Source organism: Loxodonta africana, chromosome X (genome assembly GCF_030014295.1).
Source record: "Loxodonta africana isolate mLoxAfr1 chromosome X, mLoxAfr1.hap2, whole genome shotgun sequence".
Lineage (NCBI taxonomy): Eukaryota > Metazoa > Chordata > Mammalia > Proboscidea > Elephantidae > Loxodonta > Loxodonta africana.
In genome coordinates, this window is record NC_087369.1 from 128,197,628 (window position 1) to 128,222,455 (window position 24,828).

Consider the following 24,828-nt stretch of genomic DNA (forward strand, 5'->3'; position numbering starts at 1 on the left):
AGGAAGTAGAATAGTCCTTGAATGATGAAGAATAGTCTTGTTCAAAGTGCCAGTAGCACCCTAGTTGAGAAACACTGTGCCCAAACCACATTGATTGAACCCGGGGTTTCTTTGGAAGGCTTAGGCCTGGATGGATCCCCGGACCAGGAACTCACCTAGGACCAAAACACATTCTTTCGGGTGTCATGGGATGTCTCTTGGTGATTGAAGGTCCCAGGCTATGGGAAGAGGCATTGAAACAGAACTAGACCACCCGGGGGTTCCTCTCCAGATATGCATATCTTTGTGTCAGAATTCTCCTTGGCGATTACCCATGGGTTGATAAGTCCATTGTATATTATGTCTCTGCACTGCAGGGTTTACTTACCTCCCTTCCCTCTCAAAGGCTTCGTTGAACATTCTCCCACCTCACACCATCACAGCTATCGTTGCTTCCAGGTAGCCTTAGCCTTCCAGGACAGTGGTGTTCCCCTTGCTTGTGATCTCACTCTGACTTCATGGAGGGTGTGCTGGTTATTCATTGGAACTTTGACAGGCTGCCAAGCCACTCATACCAGAGAGGTACCTGGGTGAATTGACAGCCTGGCAAGGAGGCCATTACACTTGTAACACCAGTTGGCAATCACTGGCTTGGCTGTCTACAATCCCAGTGCAGCCGAACTGCAAAGAAAACCTCATCTGTCCCTGCCAGAGTGCCAGCAACACTGGCACCTCTGTGACTACTTGAATAATACGAAGAGATATTCTCAAGTACCCACCAATTTCCATGCTAACGTTTGAATGGCTAAATGTATTTTAATGTTCAGAGTGGCTTGTTTGGCAATGCTGACTGTAAGGGAGCTTCTCATTCCCAAGTCTGTTTCTTTCAAGCTTTTGGGAGCTCAGTGATGCCAGCTCTACAAACATACACACTGGAGCCCAGTGTACGTGAAGTCACAGCAAATAGATGACAGAAATCTCAAAACTGACATTTGAACAGCCCCCATGGATACATTTCGAGACACCCTAATATTAAAATAGGGCAATTGAAACATGTTGTAAGTGTAAATACATACTGAATTTAGAAGACATAGTATATACATATATCTATATAGATATAGATAGGTCCCTGGGGGGTGCAAATGGTTTGCACTCTACTGCGAACCTAAAGGTTAGCAATTTGAACCTACCCAGCAGCACCATGGAAGAAAGGTCTGGTGATCTGCTTTCATAAAGATTAAAACCAAGAAAACCATATGGAGCAGCTCTACTCTGTAACACATGAGGTCACCAGGAGTTGGAATTGACTCAATGGCAACAGTTTTTTTTTAAGATGCAGATATATCCATATACATTACATAATTATATCTCACTGATAACTTTTTATATTGATTACATGTTGAAATGTTAATTACTTCGGATATATGAATTAAATAAAATACATTATTTAAATGAAAAGAAAAAGTAGGGCAGCAGAGCAGATGGAACCCATAAGTAGTCAGATTTATGGCTGTACACAAAACACATGACATAGTTCCTCTGCATGGATACATTTTTCAAGTTGCTAAATTGATCATCTCTAAAAGCCAGCTACAATTAAAAATGAACATTTCACTAGTAACTCCAATCATTTGATTTAGATTATGAATCCAGAAATAGTAAACTTTTTAATCATGTAAATGCAGCTTTTGTTTTTGTGAATGCCTAAGAAAATAGTTAACAGACAAACCAGAGTTAACATTTCTGACTTACCGGAGAAGGTAAGGGAAGAACCAACAAGGGGCTTGGCACTTAGTAAGCACTGTTGAAGGGGAGGAGTGAGAACCAGAGGGAGGGAGGGAGGGAGGAGGAGGACCAAGCAAAATTCAGAAACACCTCCCTCCAGCCCCTGCGCCTTTGGTGTTCCCCAGGGCTCAGGCTTCTGATGGCACTGATGGGTCACTTTACTCATCCTGGAACACAGGGCCTGGGCCACCACAGAGGCCCAGGCAGCTTCTCTAGAGCCCCTGTGTCTCTGTTTGCCCCACTTTCACAGCCTCAGCTTTCTCCTCAGGACTAACTTTCTTGGTGTTCAGTCCTTCTCCCCTATGTTTGACATTTAGAGTGGCTTAGAGCTGAAATGAGTCTCCCTTTCAGGGCTCTTTTCTCTTCCACAGGATGTTATGGTGACACTGCAGGACCGACTTTCCTTGAGGTACATTGAGCACTTTGCGCTCGTCCTTGAGTATGCCGGGACAGAACAGAATCACAAGTTCCTACTTCTCCAGGACAAGCAGCCCCTGGCTTATGTAAGCAATTCGTTTGTCCTGGCTTAATTGCTTTGCATGCGTGTGGCCTCCACTAGAGAGGAAGATCCAAGCCTTCCCTGTCTAGAAAATTAATAATGATACACTCAGACCCACAGTTTTCAACTGAGGTCAGTATGACCCACCTAAGAATGGGCTTTTGGAAATGTCTGTTGTGACCCAAGAAGGGCATGAAGGTTATTAGTCTTGGTCTCTAGTAGGGAGAGTTTGGGGTGATTATTCACTGCACAGTACCAGGAATGTGAAGTTTGAAGAGTAGTGTCAAATCTCTTGTCTCCTAAAAGCCCTACCTGCTAGATTTTTCTACCTCCTGAGAGGAAACATGGCCCTTCAGATGAAGGCTGTAATCTGGAAGGGTCAGGAAATGGAATTGCCTACGACAGCTACCTAGTGAGACTAGAACATGTGGGGATAGGGTATGGGCTGAATAGGGCCAAGAATGGGCACCATGTCACCCAGATCAACTTCCAAGGTAGAGTAGGAAAAAGTTTCTGTTCAGTATGTTTCCTAGCCCTTGCCATATGGGAAAAGGATGGAGAAATCCAGAGTTGCTAGATAGTGTTTCACCAACTATGAAGCACCAAGAAGAGTCAGAGGCACCCAGGGCCAGCCAGTGTTCTCAGGGTAGAATGGGAAAGAGTTGGAGAAGGACAGTTGGGAAGAAATACAATTTCAGAGCCTAAATGAAAGCTAAACCAAAATCAGACACAAAACATGAAAGGATTTTAGGGAAAAAAAAAGATTCATGTTTAGTTCTCAGCCAAATGCAATCCAGATACTCACAGGTAAGAAGAGAAGGTTGTAGGTGTCTTGCTTGGAGGGAGTCCTAAACTTTCCACTCCTACCCTCAAGAGGCCTTTTGAATTCAATTGGTCTCTTGTTCCAAATGGGGATTTTTAAACCTTTTTATTTTGAAAAATTTCAAGCATACACAAAAGTAGAAGGAATAATATAATGAACCCTCATTACCCATCCCCAGCTACAACAATTATCAATATAGTGCCAACTTATTTCTTTACTTTCAAATGGAATTTTATATCTTTAATTTGGCTTATAACTGGTAACTTACACTGCTCAAAGCTGAGCCCCTATGTTAGGTAAAGACATTAGCTCCATAGCAAGAAAAGAGTCTGAGAAGTTCCCAGAATCCCTCTCTTCTTACCTAATGTTTTGGGGCTTAGACCTAATTGTTAATAAAGGGGACATCCTGGATAAGTGATTCCAAAAGCTGTAGTCAGAAGGGCTGCAGAAGAGACGTGGCTCCTCATCACTTTCCTCTAAGGGTAATTGGAATTGTTCAGGTGCGAGACAGAGTGGGGAAAAAGCAACCTAGCTCTGCCGCAAACCCCACCTTGAGGAGCCACCAAGCTGGCTTCCTATCACCCCAGCCATTGATTCTGGATCTCTTTTCCTCCTACTTCTCATCCCTGGGATTTAGGTGGTGCAGCGGACACACTATCAAGGAATGAAATGCCTCTTCCGAATAAGCTTCTTTCCCAAAGACCCTGTGGAGCTGCTACATCGGGATCCTGCTGCTTTTGAGTACCTGTACATCCAGGTAGAGTTTGGCTTGGGCAAACAAGCTAGCAGGCTGGTCTGCCATCAGAGTGAAGTTGCTTTGTAAGTTTTTTCAGCCTCCAGGTAACTCTGAAGGCCCTTTCCTCTTCTGGTACCATTGTAGTCCATGGCCAAGTTGATTGGCCTGGTGACCTGAGCTGGCTGGGGCTCAAAGTCCTGTCTAATCTTCCAGATATGTCAGTTTTCAAGAACAAGAAACCCTCGTAGCTCTGACATTCTCATGGGATCCCAAGGTTTTAACAAACCTCTTTGAGTTTCAGAGGATCTCAACCCCCAATACCCATCTCTAATAAGGATGATTCTCAATTCAGTTCATCCAGAAACATTTGCTGAGAACTTACTCTGGGCCAAGCCCTACGCTAGGTGCTAGCAATCACTGATGAACAAAGAACTGTCCCAGTTCACTAGAGCTCATAAACAGATAGGCTGTTGTAAAAATCTAATCCATTGCCATCGAGTCGATTCCGACTCATAGAGACCCTATAAGACAGAGTAGAACTGCCCCATAGGGTTTCCAAGGAGCACCTGGTAGATTCAAACTGCTGACCTTTTGGTTAGCAGCCGTTGGCGCTTAACGACTATGCCACTAGACAGATAGACACACAAATAAATATAAGGCAGTGTGATAGGCACTGTGATAGTGGCAGAGTACAATACCAGCGGGGGCACCCAGGCAGCAGTTTGCCACTTTGACGTGGGAGGGTGATAGTGAAGGCTGCACAGAGGAAGCGACATGTGCATGCTCTGAGCCTTGAAGAGTGAGGAGACGTTTGCTATGTAAAGAGATGGAGTGAAGGAGGCACTCTCTAGGCAAGGGACTTGCATTTACAAAGGCATGGTGGCATGAAATGGCATGGTGTATTGGGAGGGCTGCAAGTAATTTATTGTGGCTGGAGTACAGGATGTGAGGTAAGGAGCAGTAGAAAACGAAGTCAGAGAAACAGGAGGCTGGTGGGGAAAGGCTTGATCGTCTGTGACACGCTCAGGCTCAGGGGCTTAAGGGGGGCACAGGTAGGGCATGTGCCCCAGGCACTGCTTCGCCAATTAGCAGTTTCTTATTGGCCATCACAGTTTCCAGCACCAGCTATGAGAGATCATTCAGCAATTTAACACTAATTGCCCTAGGCGCTATTTTCCTTAGGTAGGCCCCTGCTTGGATTTTATGCTATAAATGGTTCTCCGAGTGTGATTCCTGGACCAGCAAGCAGCATAGCATCAGCATCTCCTGGGAACTTGATAGAAATTGCAAATTTTCAGACCCCACCCTAATTCAACTGAATTCGAAACTCTGGGGCAGGGGCCCAGCAATCTGTGTTTTAACAAGCCCTCCAGGTGATTCTGAGGCGTGCAGGAATTTGAGAAACACTGCTTTAGGGCAGTGGTTCTTAACCCTAGCTGCGTATTAGAATTATCTGGAAAGATTTTTTAAAAATTCCACCCCACCTAAACCAAAAACCAGTTGCCATGGGGTGCATTCTGACTCATGGAGACCCCCATATGTGTCAGAGTAGAAATGTGCTCCATAGGACTTTCAATGGCTTGTATTTCAAAAGTAGATTACTAGGTCTTTTTTTCTAAGGAGCCTCTGGGTGGACACAAACCTCCAACATTTGCTTAACAGGCAAACATGTTAACCGTTTGTACCACCCAGAGACTTCTCCACCCCACCTAAGACAATTTAAATCAGAATCTATGGGAGTAGGAGCCAAAGAGTATTTTTAAATTCCTAAAGTGATTCTGAAGAAAAAAAAAAAAAAGAAGTATAGCCAGAATTTTCCTTAGAAGCAAGGGTAGTGAGATTGTCTTGCTTACTTTGGCCATGTTATCAGGAGACCAATCCCTGAAGAAGTCCGTCATGCTTGGTAAAGTAGAGGGTAAGCGAAAAAAAGAAAAACCCGTAACGAGATGGATTTGTCACAGTGGCTACAGCAATGAGCTCAAAGATGGCAACAATTGTGAGGATGGTGTTGGACTGGGCAACGTTTTTGTTCTGTTATACATGGAGTTGCTATGAGTTGGAGTCAACTGAGGCACCTAAAAACAAAAAAGTGATTCTAAGGTACAGCCAAGCTCAAGAAATTCTGCTGGTGGGTAGGGTCACAGAAAGGAGAAAAATAACCTGGTCAGATAAACAATTTAGAAAGATCCTGAGAAAAGATACCAACTAGGGAGCTACTACAGTTATCTGGAGGAAAAATGATGAGGGCCAGAATAAGGGTAATGATGGAAGGGCTGGGGTGGGATTCAAGAGATATTTATGAGGTAGAATCAGTAGACCTTGACTCAATGAGTATCTGGTAGAGATGGCATCATCCCCCAAGTTAGAGAATACAAGAAGTGCAATGGGTTTTGGGAAAACATGAGTTCATTTTTGGATATGTTGAGTTTAGGTGCCCGTAGGACATACAGAGGACTTGAGAGAAAAAAAAAAAAAACCTGGAAACTGATCTGCATTTGATGATGATTCCTGGGGATGTGCTATGAGACATCATGGTTGTCCTTTCTGCCCCTTCTGACAACCTTAAATGTTAGGAACATTTCTCAAATATCCTCAGGTTCCTTTAACAGCACTCTAGGGAGCAATGAATTCTGTAAGTTTAGTTCTCATTTTGTTTGCCCTAAATTTTCTTTATTCAAGCTTCTGGGATTTGCCTTGGTTCTAATATTTTGGAATTTGATGACAAGACTATGTCCAGCCTGTCTTTCCCCTTAGTGATGATACAGACTTCAAATCTATTCCTTCTTTTTTTTTTTTTTAATTTAACAGCATTATTGAGGTATAATTGACACACAACAAATTACACATACTTAAAATGTGTAATTCGGTAATTTTGGTATATGTATATACCCATGAAATCATCACCACAATCAAAATATTGAGCATATCCAACACTAACAAAAGTTTCCTCAGGCGCCTCTGTAATTTGTTCCCCCAGGCAACCACTGACTTGCTATTTGTCACTTATAGATGAGTTTGCATTTTCTAGGGTTTATATATATATATATATATATATATGTGTGTGTGTGTGTGTGTGTGTGTGTGTATGTATATGTGTGTACGTGTATGTATGTATGTAAGGTAAGCGGTCCAAATCCACCAACCACTCCTTGGAAACCCTTTGGGGCAGTTCTACTCAGTCCTATAGGGTTGCTATGATTGGGAATCGACGACAACTTTTATTTTTCTTTTAATGACTGATGATGTTGAACACCTTTTCATGTGCTTTTTTTGCCATCTTACATCTTCTTTGGTGAAGTGTCTGTTCAGATCTTTTGCCCACTTTTTTATTGGGTTGCTTGTTTTCTTATTATTGAGTTTTGAAAGTTCTTTATGTATTCTGGATACAAGTCCTTTGTTGCAATTACTTTCTCCCAGTCTGTGGCTTGTCTTTTCAGTCTCTAAAAAGTATCTTTCACAAAGTAGAAGTTTGAATTTTGATAAAGTCTAATATATCAGTTTGTTTGTTTGTGGATTGTGCTTTTGATTTCATAGCCGAGAAATATTTGCCTAACCCAAGCTCATAAAGACTTTCTCCTGGTTTTTTTTTTTCTTCTAGAAGTTTTACCATTTTAGGTTTTACATTAGGCCTGTGATCCATTTTGAGTTAACTTTTATATATGGTGTGAAGTATGGATCAAAGTTCTGGTTTGGGGTGTTTATTTATTTATTTATTTTTGCATATGGATATCCAATTGTTCTAGCACCATTTGTTGAAAAACTATCCTTTCTCCACTGAATTGCCTTTACAACCTTGTAAAATATCAGCTGCCTATATATGTGTGTAGGTCTGGTTCTGAACTCTGTATTCTGTTGGATCTACTTCTGTATGTTTATGTCAGTATCACAATCTTCTGATTATTGTAGCTTTATAATAAGTCTTGAAATCAGGTCATGTTTGTCCTCCAACTTTTTTGTTCTTTTTCAAAGTTGTTTTAGATATTCTAGGTCCTTCGCATTTTCATGTGAATTTTAGAATCAGCTTGTCAATTTCTACCAGAAAAAAAATACTTTATAGTTTTCAGTGTCTAGTTCTTTTGTGAGGAAGACCAGTTAATACGACTGTTATTCAAATTTACGCACAAACCACTAAGGCCAAAGATGAAGAAACAGAAGATTTTTAGCAGCTGCTGCAGTCTGAAATTGATCCAACGTGCAATCAGGATATATTGATAATTACTGGTGATTGGAATGCAAAACTTGGAAACAAAGAAGAAGGGTCAATAGTTGGAAAATATGGCCTTGGTGCTAGAAACAATGCCAGAGATCAAATGATAGAATTTTGCAAGACTGACTTGTTCATTGGAAATATCTTCTTTCAGCAGCATAAACGGCGACTATACACATTTTTTTTTTATACACATGGACCTCGCCAGATGGAACACACAGGAATCAAATTGACTACATCTGTGGAAAGAGACGATGGAAAAGCTCAGTATCATCAGTCAGAACAAGGCCAGGGGCCGACTGTGGAACAGACCATCAATTGCTCATATGCAAGTTCAGGCTGAAACTGAAGAAAATCAGAGCAAGTCCACAAGAGCCAAAATATGACCTTGAATATATCCCATCTGAATTTAGAGACCATCTTAAGAACAGACTTGACACACTGAACACCAGTGACCAGAGACCAGACGAGTTGTGGAATGACATCAAGGACATCATACATGAAGAAAGCAAGAGGTCACTGAAAAACAGGAAAGAAAGAAAAGACCAAGATGAATGTCAGAGGAGACTCTGAAACTTGCTCATGAACGTCAAGCAGCTAAAGCAAAAGGAAGAAATGAAGTAAAAGAACTGAACAGAAGATTCGAAAGGATGGCTTAAGAAGACAAAATAAAGTATTATAATGACATGCACAAAGAGCTAAAGATACAAAACCAAAAGGGAAGAACACGCTCGGTGTTTCTCAAGCAGAAAGAACTGAGGAAAAAAATCAAGCCTCGAGTTGGAATAATGAAGGATTCTATGGGAAAATTATTAAACGATGCAGGAAGCATCAAAAGAAGATGGAAGGAATACTCAGAATCACTATAGAAAAAAGAATTAGTCAATGTTCAACCATTTCAGGAGGTAGTATATGATCAGGAACCCATGGTACTAAAGGAAGAAGTCCAAGCTGCTCTGAAGGCATTGATGAAAAACAAGGCTCCAGGAACTGACGGAATATCAACTGAGTTGTTTCAATAAATGGATGCAGCACTGGAAGTGCTTGCTCGTCTATGCCAAGAAATATGGAAGACAGCTTCCTGGCCAATTGACTGGAAAAGATCCATATTTATGCCTTTTCCCAAGAAAGGTGATCCAACTGAATGTGGAAATTATAGAACAATATCATTAATATCACACACAGGCAAAATTTTGCTGAAGATCATTCAAAAACTGCTGCAGCAGTATATCGACAGGGAACTGCCAGAAATTCAGGCTGGTTTCAGAAGAGAACATGGAACCAGCAATATCATTGCTGATGTCAGTTGAATCATGGCTGAAAGCAGAGAATACCAGAAAAACGTTTACCTGTGTTTTATTGACTATGGAAAGGCATTTGATTGTGTGCTCATGAGGAACCTATACATAGACCAAGAAGCAGTTGTTCAAACACAAGGGGATACTGATTGGTATAAAGTCAGGAAAGGTGTGCGTCAGGGTTGTATCCTTTCACCATACCTATTCAATCTGTATGCTGAGCAAATAATATGAGAAGCTGGACTATATGAAGAAGGACAGGGCATCAGGATTGGAGGAAGACTCATTAACAACCTGCATTATGCAGATGACACAACTTTGCTTGCTGAAAGTGAAGAGGACTTGAAGCACTTACTAATGAAGATCAGAGACCACAGCCTTCAGTATGGATTGCACCTCAACATAAAGAAAACAAAAACCCTCACAACTGGACCAGTAAGCAACATCATGATAAATGAAGAAAAGATTTAAGCTGTCAAGGATTTCATTTTACTTGGATCCACAATCAACAGCCATGGATGTAGCAGTCAAGAAATGAAACGACGCACCGCATTGGGTAAATCTGCTGCAAAGGACCTCTTTAAAGTGTTGAAAAGCAAAGTTGTCACCTTGAAGACTAAGGTGCTCCTGACCCAAGCCATGGTATTTTCAATTGCATCTTATGCATGTGAAAGCTGGGCAATGAATCAGGAAGACGGAAGAAGAATTGACGCCTTTGAATTGTGGTGTTGGCAAAGAATATTGAATATACCGTGGACTGCCAAAAGAACGAACAAATCTGTCTTGGAAGAAGTAAAACCAGAATGCTCCTTAGAAGCAAGGATGGTGAGACTGTGTCTTACATAGTTTGGACGTGTTGTCAGGAGGGATCAGTCCCTGGAGAAGGACATCATGCTTGGTAAAGTACAGGGTCAGTGGAAAAGAGGAAGACCCTCAACGAGGTGCATTGACACAGTGGCTGCAACAATGAGCTCAAGCATAACGATTTTAAGGATGGCGCAGGATCGAGCAGTGTTTCGTTCTGTTGTGCATAGGGACACCCTGAGTCAGAACCGAACTGACGACACCTAACAACAACAAAGTTTTTTTTACATACTTTTTTCAGATTTATCCCTAAACATTTAAAATTTTGGTGCTATTATAAATGGTAATGATTTTTAATTTAAGTTTCCAATTTTTATTGCTAGCATATAGAAATATATTTGGTTTTTATATATTGATCTTATGTCTTGCAACCTTGCTAATCTCACTTATTAGTTCTAGTAGATTCTTTTGTAGATTCCATTGGATTTTCTACATAGATGATCATTGATGAAGCATTTCTTTTCCAGTCTCTCCTATGCTGTAGTGATACCACCACAGGTCCCTAGTCCCCTAGCCCATCCTGGTTCCACCTCAACAAAATGGACAACTGGTCTAACGAAAGCTGAATCATTGATAACTGGGACTCTGACCCTCATCTCAGGGTTTGGGGGTTGTCATGCCCTTGGTCAGTAGTTCCAGGGGACCCTTTTCAGGATAGTGTAGGGAAGATTGACTCATCACTGTTTTTGTCCTTTAGACTCCAAGGAACAGAATGTCTGTCCCATCCCCACAATCTGTCCTTCACCCTGGGCTTCAGGGCCACAGCACTGTGGAGAATCCCTCCCGATGTGTCTTTCCCTTTGATCATATGTGAGCTAATAGAGGAGCCCTGTATGGTTAAGGGGTGAGTAGAATCCCCAGAGAAAAGGTCTCTTATAACAAGAGGGAAAAAAGGGAGTGGTACCATGTCTCACTTTTGCAGCAATCTAAACTTTCTGTCCACTTGGGCCTTGACGTTGTATCTATCTGTCACTGAGAAGAAGGCTGTCCAATATCTGCTGAATGAAGCGAATAGTGTTTCTGAGACTCCAGGCTCCTCTGTTGTATCTTCCCCAAGGGCAGCATCTTTCTCTTTCCATTGATCTAGGATGGCTTACTGACACCGTGAAATCTTCTCTGGGATGTAAGGGAATAGACGAGGGAGGGTGGGGAGGGAACATCTCCTTTAACTGATAGATTTGGACTCCCCTCTCTCACAGAGTCGGAATGATGTTATCCGAGAACGCTTTGGAATGGAGCCCAAGCCAGAGATGCTTTTGTGCCTGGCTGCCCTTCACATCTACATCACTGTCTCAGCCACTCGACCTAGTCAGAAGATCTCACTCAAGAATGTGGAGTGAGTTGTGCTGGGGCCCTTTGGGAGGGTGGCAAATAACTGTGTAGGAAGAAGATGCAAAGGTTGAGCTATGCTATGCTTTTCAGGAAAATAGGGCATGGGATGGAAGTGAGAAGGATTTGGAGTTTCTCACACCTAGACCACATGCCTTTGAACTACAGCTTCTACTAGGAAACTGTGGCCAATGTTAAGTCCCTGGCCCTATCCCTCTTTTTCTCCCAGTCTCTATCCCTCCATTCCTGTCTCTCAGATTCAACTTCTGTCTTACCATCTTCCTTTCTCTGCCCCACTTTGTCTCTCTAACTAATTCCTTACTTTATTTCTGCTTTCAGGAAGGAGTGGGGCCTGGAACCCTTTCTTCCCCCCTCCCTCCTGCAGGGCATCAAAGAGAAGAACCTCCGGAAATCTCTCTCTCAGCAACTGAAGGCTCACCAAACACATCCTTCCAGCGGCACCAAGGTACCCAGAGTAGGCCATTTGGTGTCCTGCTCAGGCACTAGTGGCCACAGGGGACTCCTGGTTGGTTTCCCAGCACAGCCTGGTCCTCTGGGGAACCTCATTGCTCTCTTTGACTGAAATACAGATCCAGCTTGGCCTGAGAGGGGTTTTCCCCAAACCTGATCCCCTCCAAGAAACAGCTCAATGGCAAGTCACTGAGAGAGCAAAGGGGTTAAGACTCAGGAGATAATTCTCAGGTCCTTGCACTGTTTTAGTAAATGCTGATTGAGCACCTACTGTGTGGAAAGGATTGGGCCCTGGGGAGGGGATTGTTTTCCATGGAAATGATTGATCTGTCCCTCACTAGCTTTCTGATTCCTGGGATATGGGATTCTGGGAGATAAAACCCCAGCCAAAGTGGGACAAGGCCTGACCTAGAGAATAGGTCACTGGGAGGTGTGTGAGGACTCAGGTCACTGCTGTGCTGTCCTTCACGTTCTAAGGCACATATCCCTTTGCCCTCTGAGGGATTCTCAGTCCCTGCTTTCCCCAGTCCCGCAGGCCCTTCTTAGTCTTGTAAGGCTTGGTCGGTCGGTCAGCTTGTGCTCCCTGCCGAAGAGGCAGGAGGATGGTGAGAGGCGCTAGAATCAGCCTGCAGATGTAAACATAGGATACCATTGCCCCCATATATTCCTCCCATCCCAGATTCTTTGCTTTACCAACTAACTTCTCTTTTAAAATGCAAATTTCCCCAGAGAGTTAAGCCATTCCTACCTTGCTGTGCATATTTAATCAAATTGTTTTCTTCCCAGCTGAGAGTATCAGTGCTCACACTCATTTCTTCAGCAAACATTTTTCTGAGTCACCCCAGTGCTCAGACTGGAGGCACAAAGATGAAGAAGATATGGTTTCTGCCCTCAAGTCAGCCACAGTCTGGGAAAACAGATAGTCACAATACCGTGTGATAGGCATGGGTGCTCTGGAAACAGAGGAGGGACACCAAGCCCAACCTGAGGGAGGCGGACAAGGCCAGGAATTGGTGGCTTTGATACCAGAGCTGGGTCTTGAAGGACAAATAGGAGTTTATCTAGATGAGCTGGGTGGTGGAGGTGGGAGGAAGACACTGCCAGGCAGGGAGATCAGTCTGTGCAAAGGCCCGGAGATATGAGAGAATGTGATACATGGAAAGAAATGCAAATAGTTCAGAGTAAGCAAGTACAGAGAGTACAAGGAACATGCATGGGGGGCACTGGTGGCAAGAGGGGAGGCAGGAGCCAATCCATGGAGATCCTCATGTGCTGTAAAAAGGAGTTTGTACTTCATTCTGAAGGCAGTGGGGAGCCGTTGAAGGGTTTAAGCAGGAAGCTGATGTGATTAAATTTATGTTTTAGGGTGCTTCTAACAGCAGTGTAGAGAAGGTTGAGGGAAAGGGGTGTCAGTACTGAAGGTAGCCTGGCTGTCACCCTGATACAGATAGGAAACACTGAAGCAATGACTGTGGGGATAGAGAAGAAGGAGAGATTGGAGAGGGAGTTAGGAGGCAGAAGATGATTTGATGACTGATGGCCCTCAGGTGAAGGCCAAGGGAGGAGTCCAGTGTGAGTATCAGGTTTCTGGTTTGAATGCCAGGGGCATGACAGGACCACTGATAGATACCAGGAATGCCAGAAAAAGAGCAGGCTTGGGACTAAGGGGTTCTCAGTATTAAAGGTATTGAGTGGGACCCCTGGCAGGGGATGGCCAGTACCTAGGTAGCTATGACAGTCTGAAAGATCTCAGGAGAGAAGTCCAGGGAGGTGGAGTGTCAGATGCGAAAAACCGGTGCCGTCGAGTCGATTCCGACTCATAACGACCCTACAGGACAGAGTAGAACTGCCCCAGAGATGGGAAAGATGTTGGAATTAAACCAAGAACAAAATGAGTAAGCTGGGTACTTTGGGAACAAGGATGAGGAGGCAGGAGAAGTGTTTAGAAAGAGGAGATGGGATACTAGAGGTTAGAGCAGTCCAAACTGGAACCTTCCTGCCATTTTACTGAGGGCCTCCTCACACTCCCACATTGTAGCTTGCTGATTCGTGCCTGTCCTAAGATCTTAAGACTTTTCCTGAGAACATGGGTTTGTTTTTCCTGTGCTCCTCAGGCTCTTCATATTTCTGGGTGGGTTGTTTCCACAGGGCTCTGCAATACAGGCAAAGCTCCAGTATCTCCGAATCCTGAATGAACTTCCGACCTTTACGGGCGTTTTGTTCAACACTGTGGGCCTGGTCAGTGAGGGCAGTGGGGGAGGGGGAGGCTTTCTTGGTAGTCGTCCATGGGGGTGGGGGGAAGGAGGCAAAAGGGACTTCACTAGGGCTTTAGGGTGGCATTTTCTGTCAGCAAATATTTCTAAAGGCCTTCCTACCTCTTCCTCCTCCTTCTGCCTCTCCCCTCCTGTAGTGCTCTGGCCCTGCCTCTGGTAAAATGGTAGAGTAGGAGGAGAAATTTGTGTTCAGCATCCCTCCATGACCGTTTTGTGTCTCCCTTCATCTATGTCAGGGGTCAGCAATTTGTTTTTTGTAAAGGGCCAGATAATAAATATTTTTGGCTTTGTAGGTGGCTATATGGGTCCCTGTCGCAGCTACTCAGCTCTGCCATTGCATCACAAACACAACTGTAGACAGTGCATAAACAAATGAGCGTGGCTGTGTGCCAATAACTATTTATGGACACTGAAATTTGAATTTCATGTAATTTTCACGAGTCACAAAATATGGTTCTTTTGATTTTTTTCCCCCCAACCCTTTAAAAATGTAGAAACCTTTCATGGCTCACAAGCAGTGTAAAAACAGGTGGTAGGCCAGATTTGGCCCACGGGCCATAGTTTACCGACTCCTGCTCTGTTTAACTGCCCTTACGCATACTCCTGCAGTTCCCCCACCCCAGGCTTCTGAGTCCTCCTACTTCCCCCGCGTCTCCAGCACCTCCACTGTAGCAATACCCCTCTGGGGCAAGTCACAGCTTGTCCCCTTAAGACTATGCCCCAGGCTAGTTTACCCTAGTGAGCCATGGTGAGAAGAAATCCAAATTATCTTGCTGACTGGATCCAGATGCTTGTCATGTCCTCGGGAGCACACTGTCATGCTCGTGGGGCACACTGGTAGAAAGCCACTTATCAAAGGGTTTATAGAAGATGGAAGAGGTTCCTCAGGGTGATGCTAATGCCAGGGAATAGGCTGGCAGAGAGCTCAGGCTTGATGGCTCCAAGGAGTCTGCCAGTACCAGTTAAGGGAGTCCAGTTCATCAGGCACACTGGTAGCCATTTACGTACTGGGAGTTGAGGGACACTACAAGTCCACTTCCCCTTCCTCCACCCCCATAAACCCAAAATCCATTGCCATCGAGTCGATTCCCACTCATAGCAACCCCCATACACACCCTTAAATGTCTCTTCCACCCACCTGCCAATGCTGAAATATTTATTGGCTATTCCTTTGGGTTAAGACTGCTATAATGTCTATTAGAAGGCAAGTATCTTCTTAGAGATGGAGAAACCCGTTAAGCTCCCAATCAACCCTCAACACCTGAGGCAGAATTACTTTGTCAGTTTAGCTTTTGGCAAGGTCTTAAGGAAATCAGGCACTGACTGAGAAATCCAAGTTTTAATGGCTGTTGGTGGGGGCAAGATAAAGACCAAGCACAGGATGCCACCTGGGCAGGCAGAGCACTGGGCCTTGAATGGCCTGAAACAAGTCCCCAGGGCTTGGTAGGGAGAGGGTGCTCAAAGGAGTTTTAAAAAGGCACCAAAACAATCCTCACCGATTTGACAGTTTCGCTAGAATCATCCCTGCTGCTGTTCACTTAAATCAACCTACTACTGAGGCTAAAGTGTCCATTTAGACCAGCGACCTAGGGCCCTACCCTGGGAAGTGAGGTGTCCAAGACCATTTTTCCCTCAAGCTTGTCCTCATGCCCTGACACTCAGCCTTAGATGTTTCCAGACCTCCCAGTAAAACTGATCCAACGCATGTTTGCTACTTCCTTCTCCTGCCTCCTCACCCCACCTCCTCTGCCCTTCTTTCTATGAATATGCCTGCCACACTTGGGCACCAGGGTGAGAAGCAGTCGGCCACCACTCTCCTGGTGGGGCCCCGTCACGGCATCAGCCACGTTATTGACCTCAAAACCAACCTCACCACTGTGCTGTCCGAGTTCAGCAAGATCAGCAAGATCCAGCTGTTCCGGGAGAACCAGGGCGTGGCCCGGGTGGAGACCAGCATCATGGATGCCAAGGTAAGCCCTACTTTGAAGGGCTGCTTCTTTCCTTGAGTGTGGGGGAGGGCCAGGCCTTGAGAACAGAGGAAGAAGTCAACTGGGGGCTCTGACCAAGTTAGAGAGTTTGAACTCGTTAGGTGAGGGGTTCAGTGATTCTGAAGTGGTTTAGATGCTGGGCCCCTGTGGGCTCATCTTTCTTTCCCTTCTCAACCTTCTGGGACATGGTATTCTGGCCACATAGTAAGGTCAATCAGTGTTAGGGAAGGCTTTTGGGAGTGCCAGATCAATCCAAGAGAGGTCTTAAGCAGAGTCCAAAGGCAGGGGAATTAGAGAACTTGGAGCTATACCCCAGCTCAGTGCTTCCCAATCTTTCTTATGTCATAGCACATGTAGAAAATTATATGTATGTGTGTGTGGAACATTGGGGTAAATGGACCAGCCCCAGACACTTTGGACACCCTAGGGCAGGGTGCCCTGCCATAGTCACATGCACTTTGTATCATGGAGGAGAGGGTGTCTGAGTATGTGGACAGAATCAAGGGGACCTGGAGAGAGGAGAAGAAGACAGAGCCTGGTCCCCATTTAACCTCCCAGAGTTCAGTTCTTCCAGAACCCTAGGACTTTTCCCATAGATCAGCTCCTTCGGACTGGCAGGCAGCTACTGCCTGTGCAAAGTCTGGCAGCCGTGGTCAGCCACCCCTCCACTGTTCTCCTGTTTGAATACCTAGTGACCAGTGTGAGTTGGGGAGTAGGCCTGCTTGCCAGCTGATGGACACTGTTCAAAGAGGCACAACTTTTCTGTCTTTCTAAAGGATTTCCCAGGGAAAGATGTGTTAGCAGATGTTGTTGTTGTAAGAGGTGGAGTGTTTGCTGTTTCTAAAAGAGTAAATCATTTGCTTTATTTTTGTGTTTGTGAAACCCAGAAAGCTTCGTTATGTTAGTTTTTCCACCTGTGATTCACAGGATTCCCATTGGCTTAGGAACCCACTTGGAGGTGTTGTTTAATTGGCATGGGGCTAGTCCCTAAACCAATGATTGCTGCCCTCCTCAGATGTCGTTGGGTAAAAGCCCAAATGGACAGGTAGGGAAAGGGGAGGAAGACACAGCATGCAGGGGAGATGTGGCCTCCTGAGAAATAAAAGGGGTTTATAGCAGGGAAATGGCTTTCCAGCTGAGACTCCTATGTTCCATGAGTGATTCTCAACATTGGCTGCACAATAGAATTTCCTTGAGAGCTTTTAAAAAGTACAGATACCTGGGTCCTACTCCCAGAGGCTGATTTAATTGGCCACAGTACAGCCTGGGCATCAGGATTTATTTTAAGTTCCCCAGGTGATTCCATAGTAGAGCCAGGTCTGAGAACCACTGGTCTATGGAACCAGAGCTTTGGAAGGAAACAGGTAGAGCAGGGGTCAGTGGCGACTGCCTAGGGGCTCATTTCTAGGAGCAATCCTTCCACAGTTGTGGACATGAATGCTGCCCTGGAGAGGATACATTCTTATTGGGAAGACCAGATTTACAAAGATACATGACCTGCCTTAAAAGCACAACCTCAGAACATGTATGTTGTTGTTATCATGTTATTCTGACTCATAACGACCCTATAAGGCAGAGTAGAACTGCCCCCATGGGGTCTCCTAGGCTGTAATCTTTACAGGAGCAGATCTCCAGGTTTTTTCTCCTGCAGAGCAGCTGTTGGGTTTGAACTGCCGACCTTTCAGTTAGCAGCAGAGCACTTAACCATTGCACCACCAGGGCTCCTTAGAACATGTATATAGCTCTGGAATCAGATACACCAGGTTTAAATTCCAGCTCTATCACTTCCTAGCTGTGTGACCTTGAGAAAGTGTCTTAACCTCTCTGAACTCTGATTTCCTGAACTGCAAAATGAGCACTTATCTCAAAAGGTTCTTGTGAGAACATGATGAACATAATTAATGTCATTGAGTTGTACATGCAAATATTGTTGAGATGGCAAATGTTTTATTATGTATATATATTTATGACAATTTTTTTTAAAGGTTGTTGTGAGGATTAAATGAAAAAAATGTACATAAAGTGTCTCAGCACCATGCCTGGCACATAGTCAAGTACTCAATAAATGAGACCTGTTATTTTTTTCAAAAGCAAAACATCGGTGAAGAAAAACTAATATGAGGTAAATCATGTAGATAAGTGTGAAGGGGAACATACATGGAACAAAAGAACAGGAAAGGGTTAACCAGAACTGGCTTCCTGCAAGAGGGTGTTGTAAACTGGATCTTGAAGTGATAGGCATGAATTAGCAGAGAGAGGTGGCAAGTGTTCAAAGGCAGAGAGCGAGCACAGGAATAAGCAAGCCATATGTGCAGGTCGATAGGCATAGTTGCTTGGCTGGAGAGGAGAATAATAAAAGAGATTGGAGAGATCGGGGGTGGGCAGAGCAAGTTGGTTAAGAGTCTCAAAGGCCAGTTAGAAAAATTTAGATTCAATGTGAGAGAAGAGTGCAAAGCCACTGTAGATTCTTGAGCAGACGAGTAACACATTGAAAGCTGACTTTGATCAGTATGGCTGGGAGTCAGGCTAGTATGAAGCCACGGAGGCAAGAAGGGGTCCGTGGTGCCAGTGCAGGGGTGAAGTGATCAGAGCCTGAGCTGGAGGGACAGCAGTGGTAATGCAGAGGGAAGAGCGAATGTGAAACATGCAGCGTCATTGAGAGTGATACACATATCCCCCAACACGCCTCTCTTGCACAGACATCACACACATGTCTTATTACATCTAATCACTTATTCCCTACTGAGTGTAGCCGAAGCACACCAAAGGGCAGTGCTATGTGCACAACACACAGTGGGTCTAAATCACGGGTGGGGGAGAGATGAGCAAGTACACTACGGGAAAAACAAAAGATGTGTCAGTGAATGGACTGGGGGCCAGGAAAAGGCTGCGCTTTGCTGAGTGGGAAACAGCGAATAGGTAGGTAGATGAGATGAGTGCCCAGAGGTGCAACCGTCAGGTGGTAGTTTAGTCAGGTATGTCCTACCTTAAGCAGTCGATAAAATTCAGATGAAAATCTCAGGGCAATAATCTATATTAGGATTTTTCCACTTTGAAAAAGATGTACCACGTGTGATACGCCCCCAAAGCTGTCCCTGCCTGAATCCCCTAAACCTGTGAATATACTACGTAATAGGGAATTAAAGTTATAGATGGAATTAAGGTTGCTAATCAGATGACCTTAAAATAGGGAGATTATCCTGGATTATCCCGGTGGGCCCAGTGTAATCACAAAGGTCCTTAGACACGGAAGAGCGAGGCAGAAAAGAAGATCGTAGTGATATGATGTGATGTGATGTGATGTGATGTGATGTGATGTGATGTGATGTGATGTGATGTGATGTGATGTGATGTGATGTGATGTGATGTGATGTGATGTGATGTGATGTGATGTGATGTGATGTGATGTGATGTGATGTGATGTGATTGATGTGGTGTGGTGTGGTGTGGTGTGGTGTGGTGTGGTGTGGTGTGGTGTGGTGTGGTGTGGTGTGGTGTGGTGTGGTGTGGTGTGGTGTGGTGTGGTGTGGTGTGGTGTGGTGTGGTGTGATGTGATGTGATGTGATGTGATGTGATGTGATGTGATGTGATGTGATGTGATGTGATGTGATGTGATGTGATGTGATGTGATGATGTGAGCTCAGCCTGATATTGTAGGCTCTGAAGATGGGGATAGGGGGCCATCAGCCAAAGAATGCGAGTGACCACAATAAGCTGGAAAAGACAAGGAAATGGATCTTTCCCTAGAACCTCCAGAAGGAACCTAGTCCTGCTTACACTTGATTTTAGCCCAGTGAGGCTGGTATCAGACTTCCGACCTCCAAATTGTAAGGGAATAAATGTGTATTGTTTAAGCCAGTAAGTTTGTGTTAATTTGTTACAGCAGCAACAGAAAACTAATGAGATTCCATTAAATAGCAAGCTCCTAGATACCACATTCACAATATAATGACCATTCTGCTCACACCCGACTTTTGTTACATAAAATCTGATGCACCTGTAATCAGAGATGTCTGCTATTTGCAACACTAGTTACAAGTCAGTGCCCTATGAAATGGACAAGGCAGTATTTTATCCCTTTCCCACATAAATGAGTAGAGACAGGATCAGCGATATAGTGGTGAGAGAGAAAAAGGGGAATATTGAGGGAAAAAACAAATCAAGGTTTCAATTTGAGAGTCATTTAGTATGAACTTATTGTTACAAGGAACCATGTTAAGCACTGAATGGGATACAAAGCTGAAAACAAAAAATGGCTCCTTGTCCTCAAGAAATTTGCCATTTTGTATGAGAGAAAGAAGTACACAAATATGTGGCAGACTGGAGGAGGTGGCATAGGAGAGGTACCAAGAGAATGTTATAGGAGTAGAGAGGAGGGTAACATTAATTCTGGCTGGGGATTAAGGAAGGCTTCCTGGAGGCGCTTTATATGTCAGCAGCATCTCTGGTTATGGAGAGGTGCCTCTCTCCATATCTGTGCATAATGCGCAGGATTTGGGGGAACAGGGTCTGGGAAGCTCCTTACTAGAGAATGGCTTCCCTGGGCAAGGTAGGAGTCTACACGTAGGGCCAGTAGCACTCTGGAGCTGGTTTGCACGGGCTCGTAAGAGTCAGTTGGGCACATCGCTCCCAACTCTGTGTTCAAAGATTTTGTGACAGTAATTTGAAAGCGGCCATAGTGGGAGTATTTACACCAGGTAAATTGAATAAAAAAAAAATTTTTTTTTAATTGGCAAACGCTACAGATCAGGACTTCAGAGAACTGGTTGTTAAATATTTACCGGTACACTGCTACACAGGGATGCTTAAGAAAGGCTGTCTGAAATTCCTTAACAGGGGGACGTGGAAGTTAAAAACCAAACTTGACCCATTTCCCCCTAGATAATGCTACTCTGATCTGGGAGTATTCTGGAAGAGCCCTGGTAAAACTAAGATTATTCACTTAAAGCAGTAGTTCTCAGCCCTGTCTGCACATTAGAATCATGTGAGGAGATTTATAAACCACTGTGTGTGTGTGCGTGTGTGTGTGTGCATGCGATAATTTAAATCAGAATCTCTGGAGGTGGGGCCCAAGGGTGTATAGTGTTTTTAAAGCTTCCCAGGTGATTCTAATGTGCATCTAGCCTGAGAACCACTGTCTTAAAGTGATATTCTGCCTTGCCTCCAAGTTTGTTGGTTGTGCCCAATTAGCCTTTCCCAGTGCTGTGGAGGCAAGAACCCGAATGTACCAGTCTCCTGCGCTCAAAGACCCTTTCCCCTTTCCCCTTTCAGTATCTTGTATTCCCACCATTATCCTGTTTTTGGGGATGTTAGAGTGAGCTGAGGCTACCCCAGGGCCAATCTTCTCCCTGGTTGGCATCCCAAAGTTCTGGGTGCCTTAAAGCTCCCAGAGCACCCTGAGAAGGAGACAGGGCTGGAGCATGTCAAATTAATCCCTACTGTACCTTCCTACAGCTGACACATGCATCAAAATCCATTCTCCTTTTCTCATTTTCCATTTGAAAATGGCCCAGGCATATTTAGTTACAGTTTTCACTCAGCTTATTTGATTGTAGTGAAGCGAACATGAGGTAGTGTTCAAATATCTTTCTCCAAGAGACAGCAGTCTGGGACTGAGACATCACTGTGCCATTACCATACCCCATTACTACAGAAGCACATAAGGGGGAAAAGAAAGCATCAAAGGAAGGTCCCAAGGGATCTCTTGTGGACCAGTGTGTCTGCTATTCTTGTGTTTGAGCTTTATTGCTCTAGTGCTTTCTGCAGGGACAAGCATTACATTAGACATCATGATCATTAAAATTCTATTTAAAATAAAATGTTTTTTGAAGGTTTCTAAGAAAATCTATCCATCCTCTTTGCTCGCCTGCCTTGGATTTGGTTTTTACCCCTGTTGGCAATAAGCACATCTGTGTTCCTTTTACAAGTTGCATTTGGCCTGTGCTGGGGCCTAGTTGGCTGTTTGGGGATGCAGAGCAGAGGCCCCCGATGTGCTGTGCTGAGCCAGCTGAGGATGTGCTTGGCCCTCTCTGTACACAGGATTTTACCATCATACTGTTTTATTACCGACACGGGGCTATATTAGGGATAAGAAATAAGAGGGGAAGCTGCAGTGAAATCAGACAGTTAAGTCGATCTGCCAATTAGTCACTCAGCCTCCAGTCAATAATTCTGTCCATTAGCCAGCCAACTAGCCAGCCACGTAGCTAACTGGTCAGAATGTCAGGCTGTTAGGCGTTCTGCCTATCCTGTCGCCAGCTTGTCAGCCAGTCTGTCAGTGAGCCAGACTGCCCTTTAGCCAGTCAGCCCTTTAGTCTGTCCATCAGTTAGTCAGCCAGTCCTTTTTTCAAATGGTCCCCCATTCCATTTGTCAGCCATTGCCATTTCTTCAAAGAAGCTCTCTTCAACTTCTGAATTCAAATTAGCCACACATGCTCATGTTCATGCCCCCCACCCCACACACCCACCGCTCCAGGACTTTCTATGTTCTAATAGCTCGCTGTACTTTTCCTTCATAGCTCTTATCATGGCTTGCAGTCATATTCATTTGTGTGATAATTTTATGTTTTATCTTTTTTTTTAGAGTATAAACTCCATGAGAGCAGGAACTGTGTTGGCCTTGTTCTAGAATAAACGGATGCACCTTTCAGTCATTCTGCCCATGAGTCCTCTAGCCAGTTGGTAGCTGCTTGCCAGGTGCACAAAGTGGGGAGCAGAAACATTTCAGCTGGAGGGATCAGCATAGGTTAAGGTATGAAGGTGTAAGAGAACATAGCTGGTGAACTGTAAATGATCGTCATTGCTGGAGCATAAGGTGAGGAGCAGTGATGGGAGGAAGGCACAGTTAGAGGGGGGTGGAGATGTAGGTCAAGTCCAAGTCCTGAGGGGCTTTGCATTCCATTGTAAGACACTTGGTTGTTGATTTTGTGTCTGTTGTTGATTTGTGACCTAGGAGACCCCATGTGTTACAGAGTAGAACTGCTCAATAGGGTTTTCTTGGCTGTAATCTTTACAGAAGCCTATTTCTTTCACAGTGCTGCTGGGTGGGTTCAGACCACCAACCTTTTGGTTACCAGCTGAGTGCAAACCGTTAGCGCAACCCAGGGACCTTCACTGTAATTTTTCCTGTAGGTGATGAGCTGTTGAAGATTTTAAGTGACATAAGAGTTGTGTTTTAGAAAGACCTTTAAGGCAGCAATATGGAGATGAAGTGGAGTGAAGTGAGTAGAGGCTAGAGGCAGGGAGACCAATCAGGAGGTGTCATGGATTGAATTGTGTCCCCCCAAAATTTGTGTCAACTTGCTAGGCCATGATTCCCAGTGTTGTGTGGTTACCCACCATTTTGTGATCTGATGTGATCTTCCTGTGTGTTATAAATCCTACCTCTATGATGTTTATGGAGCTCTGGTGGCACAGTAGTTAAGAGCTATGGCTGCTAACCAAAAAGTCAGCAGTTCGAATCTACCAGCCACTCCTTGGAAACCCTATGGGGGCAGCTATACTCTGTCCTATTGGGTCACTATGAGTCAGAATCAACTCGAAGGCAACCAGTTTGTGTTTGGTTTTTTAGTTTGATGATGTTAACGAGGCAGGGTTAGAGGCAGTTATGTTAATGAGCCAGGACTCAATCTGCAAGATTAGGTTGTATCTTGGAGCCCCGGTGGTGCAGTGGTTAAGAGCTTAGGCTGCTAACCAAAAGGTCAGCAGTTTGAATCCATCAACTGCTCCTTGGGAACCCTATGGGGCAGTTCTACTCTGTCCTATAGGGTTGCTATGAGTTGGAATGACTCCACAGTAACGGGTTTATGGTTGGTTTAAGTCAGTCTCTTTTGAGGTATAAAAGAGATAACTGAGCAGAGAGACAGGGGACCTCATACTACCAAGAAAGTAGTGCCAGGAACAGCGCGCACCCTTTGGACCTAGGGCCCCTGTATTGAGAAGCTCCTAGACCAGGGGAAGATTGATGACAGGGACCTTCCTTCAGGGCCAACAGAGAGAAAAGGCCTTCCCCTAGAGTTGCTGCCCTGAATTCGAACTTCTAGCCTACTAGACTGTGAAAGAATAGATTTCTGTTTGTCAAAGCCATCCACTTGTGATATTTCTGTTGTAGCAGCACTGGATAACTAGGACAGGAGGCTATTGGAGTTCCTTAGGTTAGTGTGTCCCAACATTTTCCATATCATAAGAAAATGCCACAATTTATATGGCACACTGGAACAAACAGATGAGACTTCTTGTGGTCAGAGGTAATAGGACCAAGGGCCTGAGAAGCTCAGTATCTCAGCACGCTCGTAACCCACTCACACATACCTTGAGAAGTTTTGGTCTTGGAGGAAGATGATGAGGGCCTGAAATAAAGCAATGTCAGTGCGATGGCCATGATGTCTGTGGAAGCTTCTGAGACAAGCCTAGCAAATGCTATCCACATCCAAACCTCTGCATATCCTTCTGGCACTGGTGACAAGGGGGTAAGGCAGAAAGGGGTATCTTACTCTCTCCCCGTTCCACCCCTCTTCTGTCTTTACTTTGTTGTATACAAAGTTGACCATTGTTGTTGTAACTGAGAACTGTCCATT

At 44.5% G+C, this 24,828-nt stretch overlaps 1 protein-coding gene across 1 annotated transcript in view; it reads left to right on the forward strand.

Moving 5' to 3' along the window:
- Nucleotides 1-24,828, forward strand: part of FRMPD3 (FERM and PDZ domain containing 3) — a 93,544-nt gene that overhangs the window by 43,886 nt on the left and 24,830 nt on the right. Inside the window, 6 exon segments of the mRNA XM_064278661.1 lie at nucleotides 2,136-2,267; nucleotides 3,724-3,843; nucleotides 11,391-11,527; nucleotides 11,860-11,986; nucleotides 14,140-14,229; nucleotides 16,055-16,234. Of these exon segments, the coding sequence (XP_064134731.1) occupies nucleotides 2,136-2,267; nucleotides 3,724-3,843; nucleotides 11,391-11,527; nucleotides 11,860-11,986; nucleotides 14,140-14,229; nucleotides 16,055-16,234 (786 nt within the window).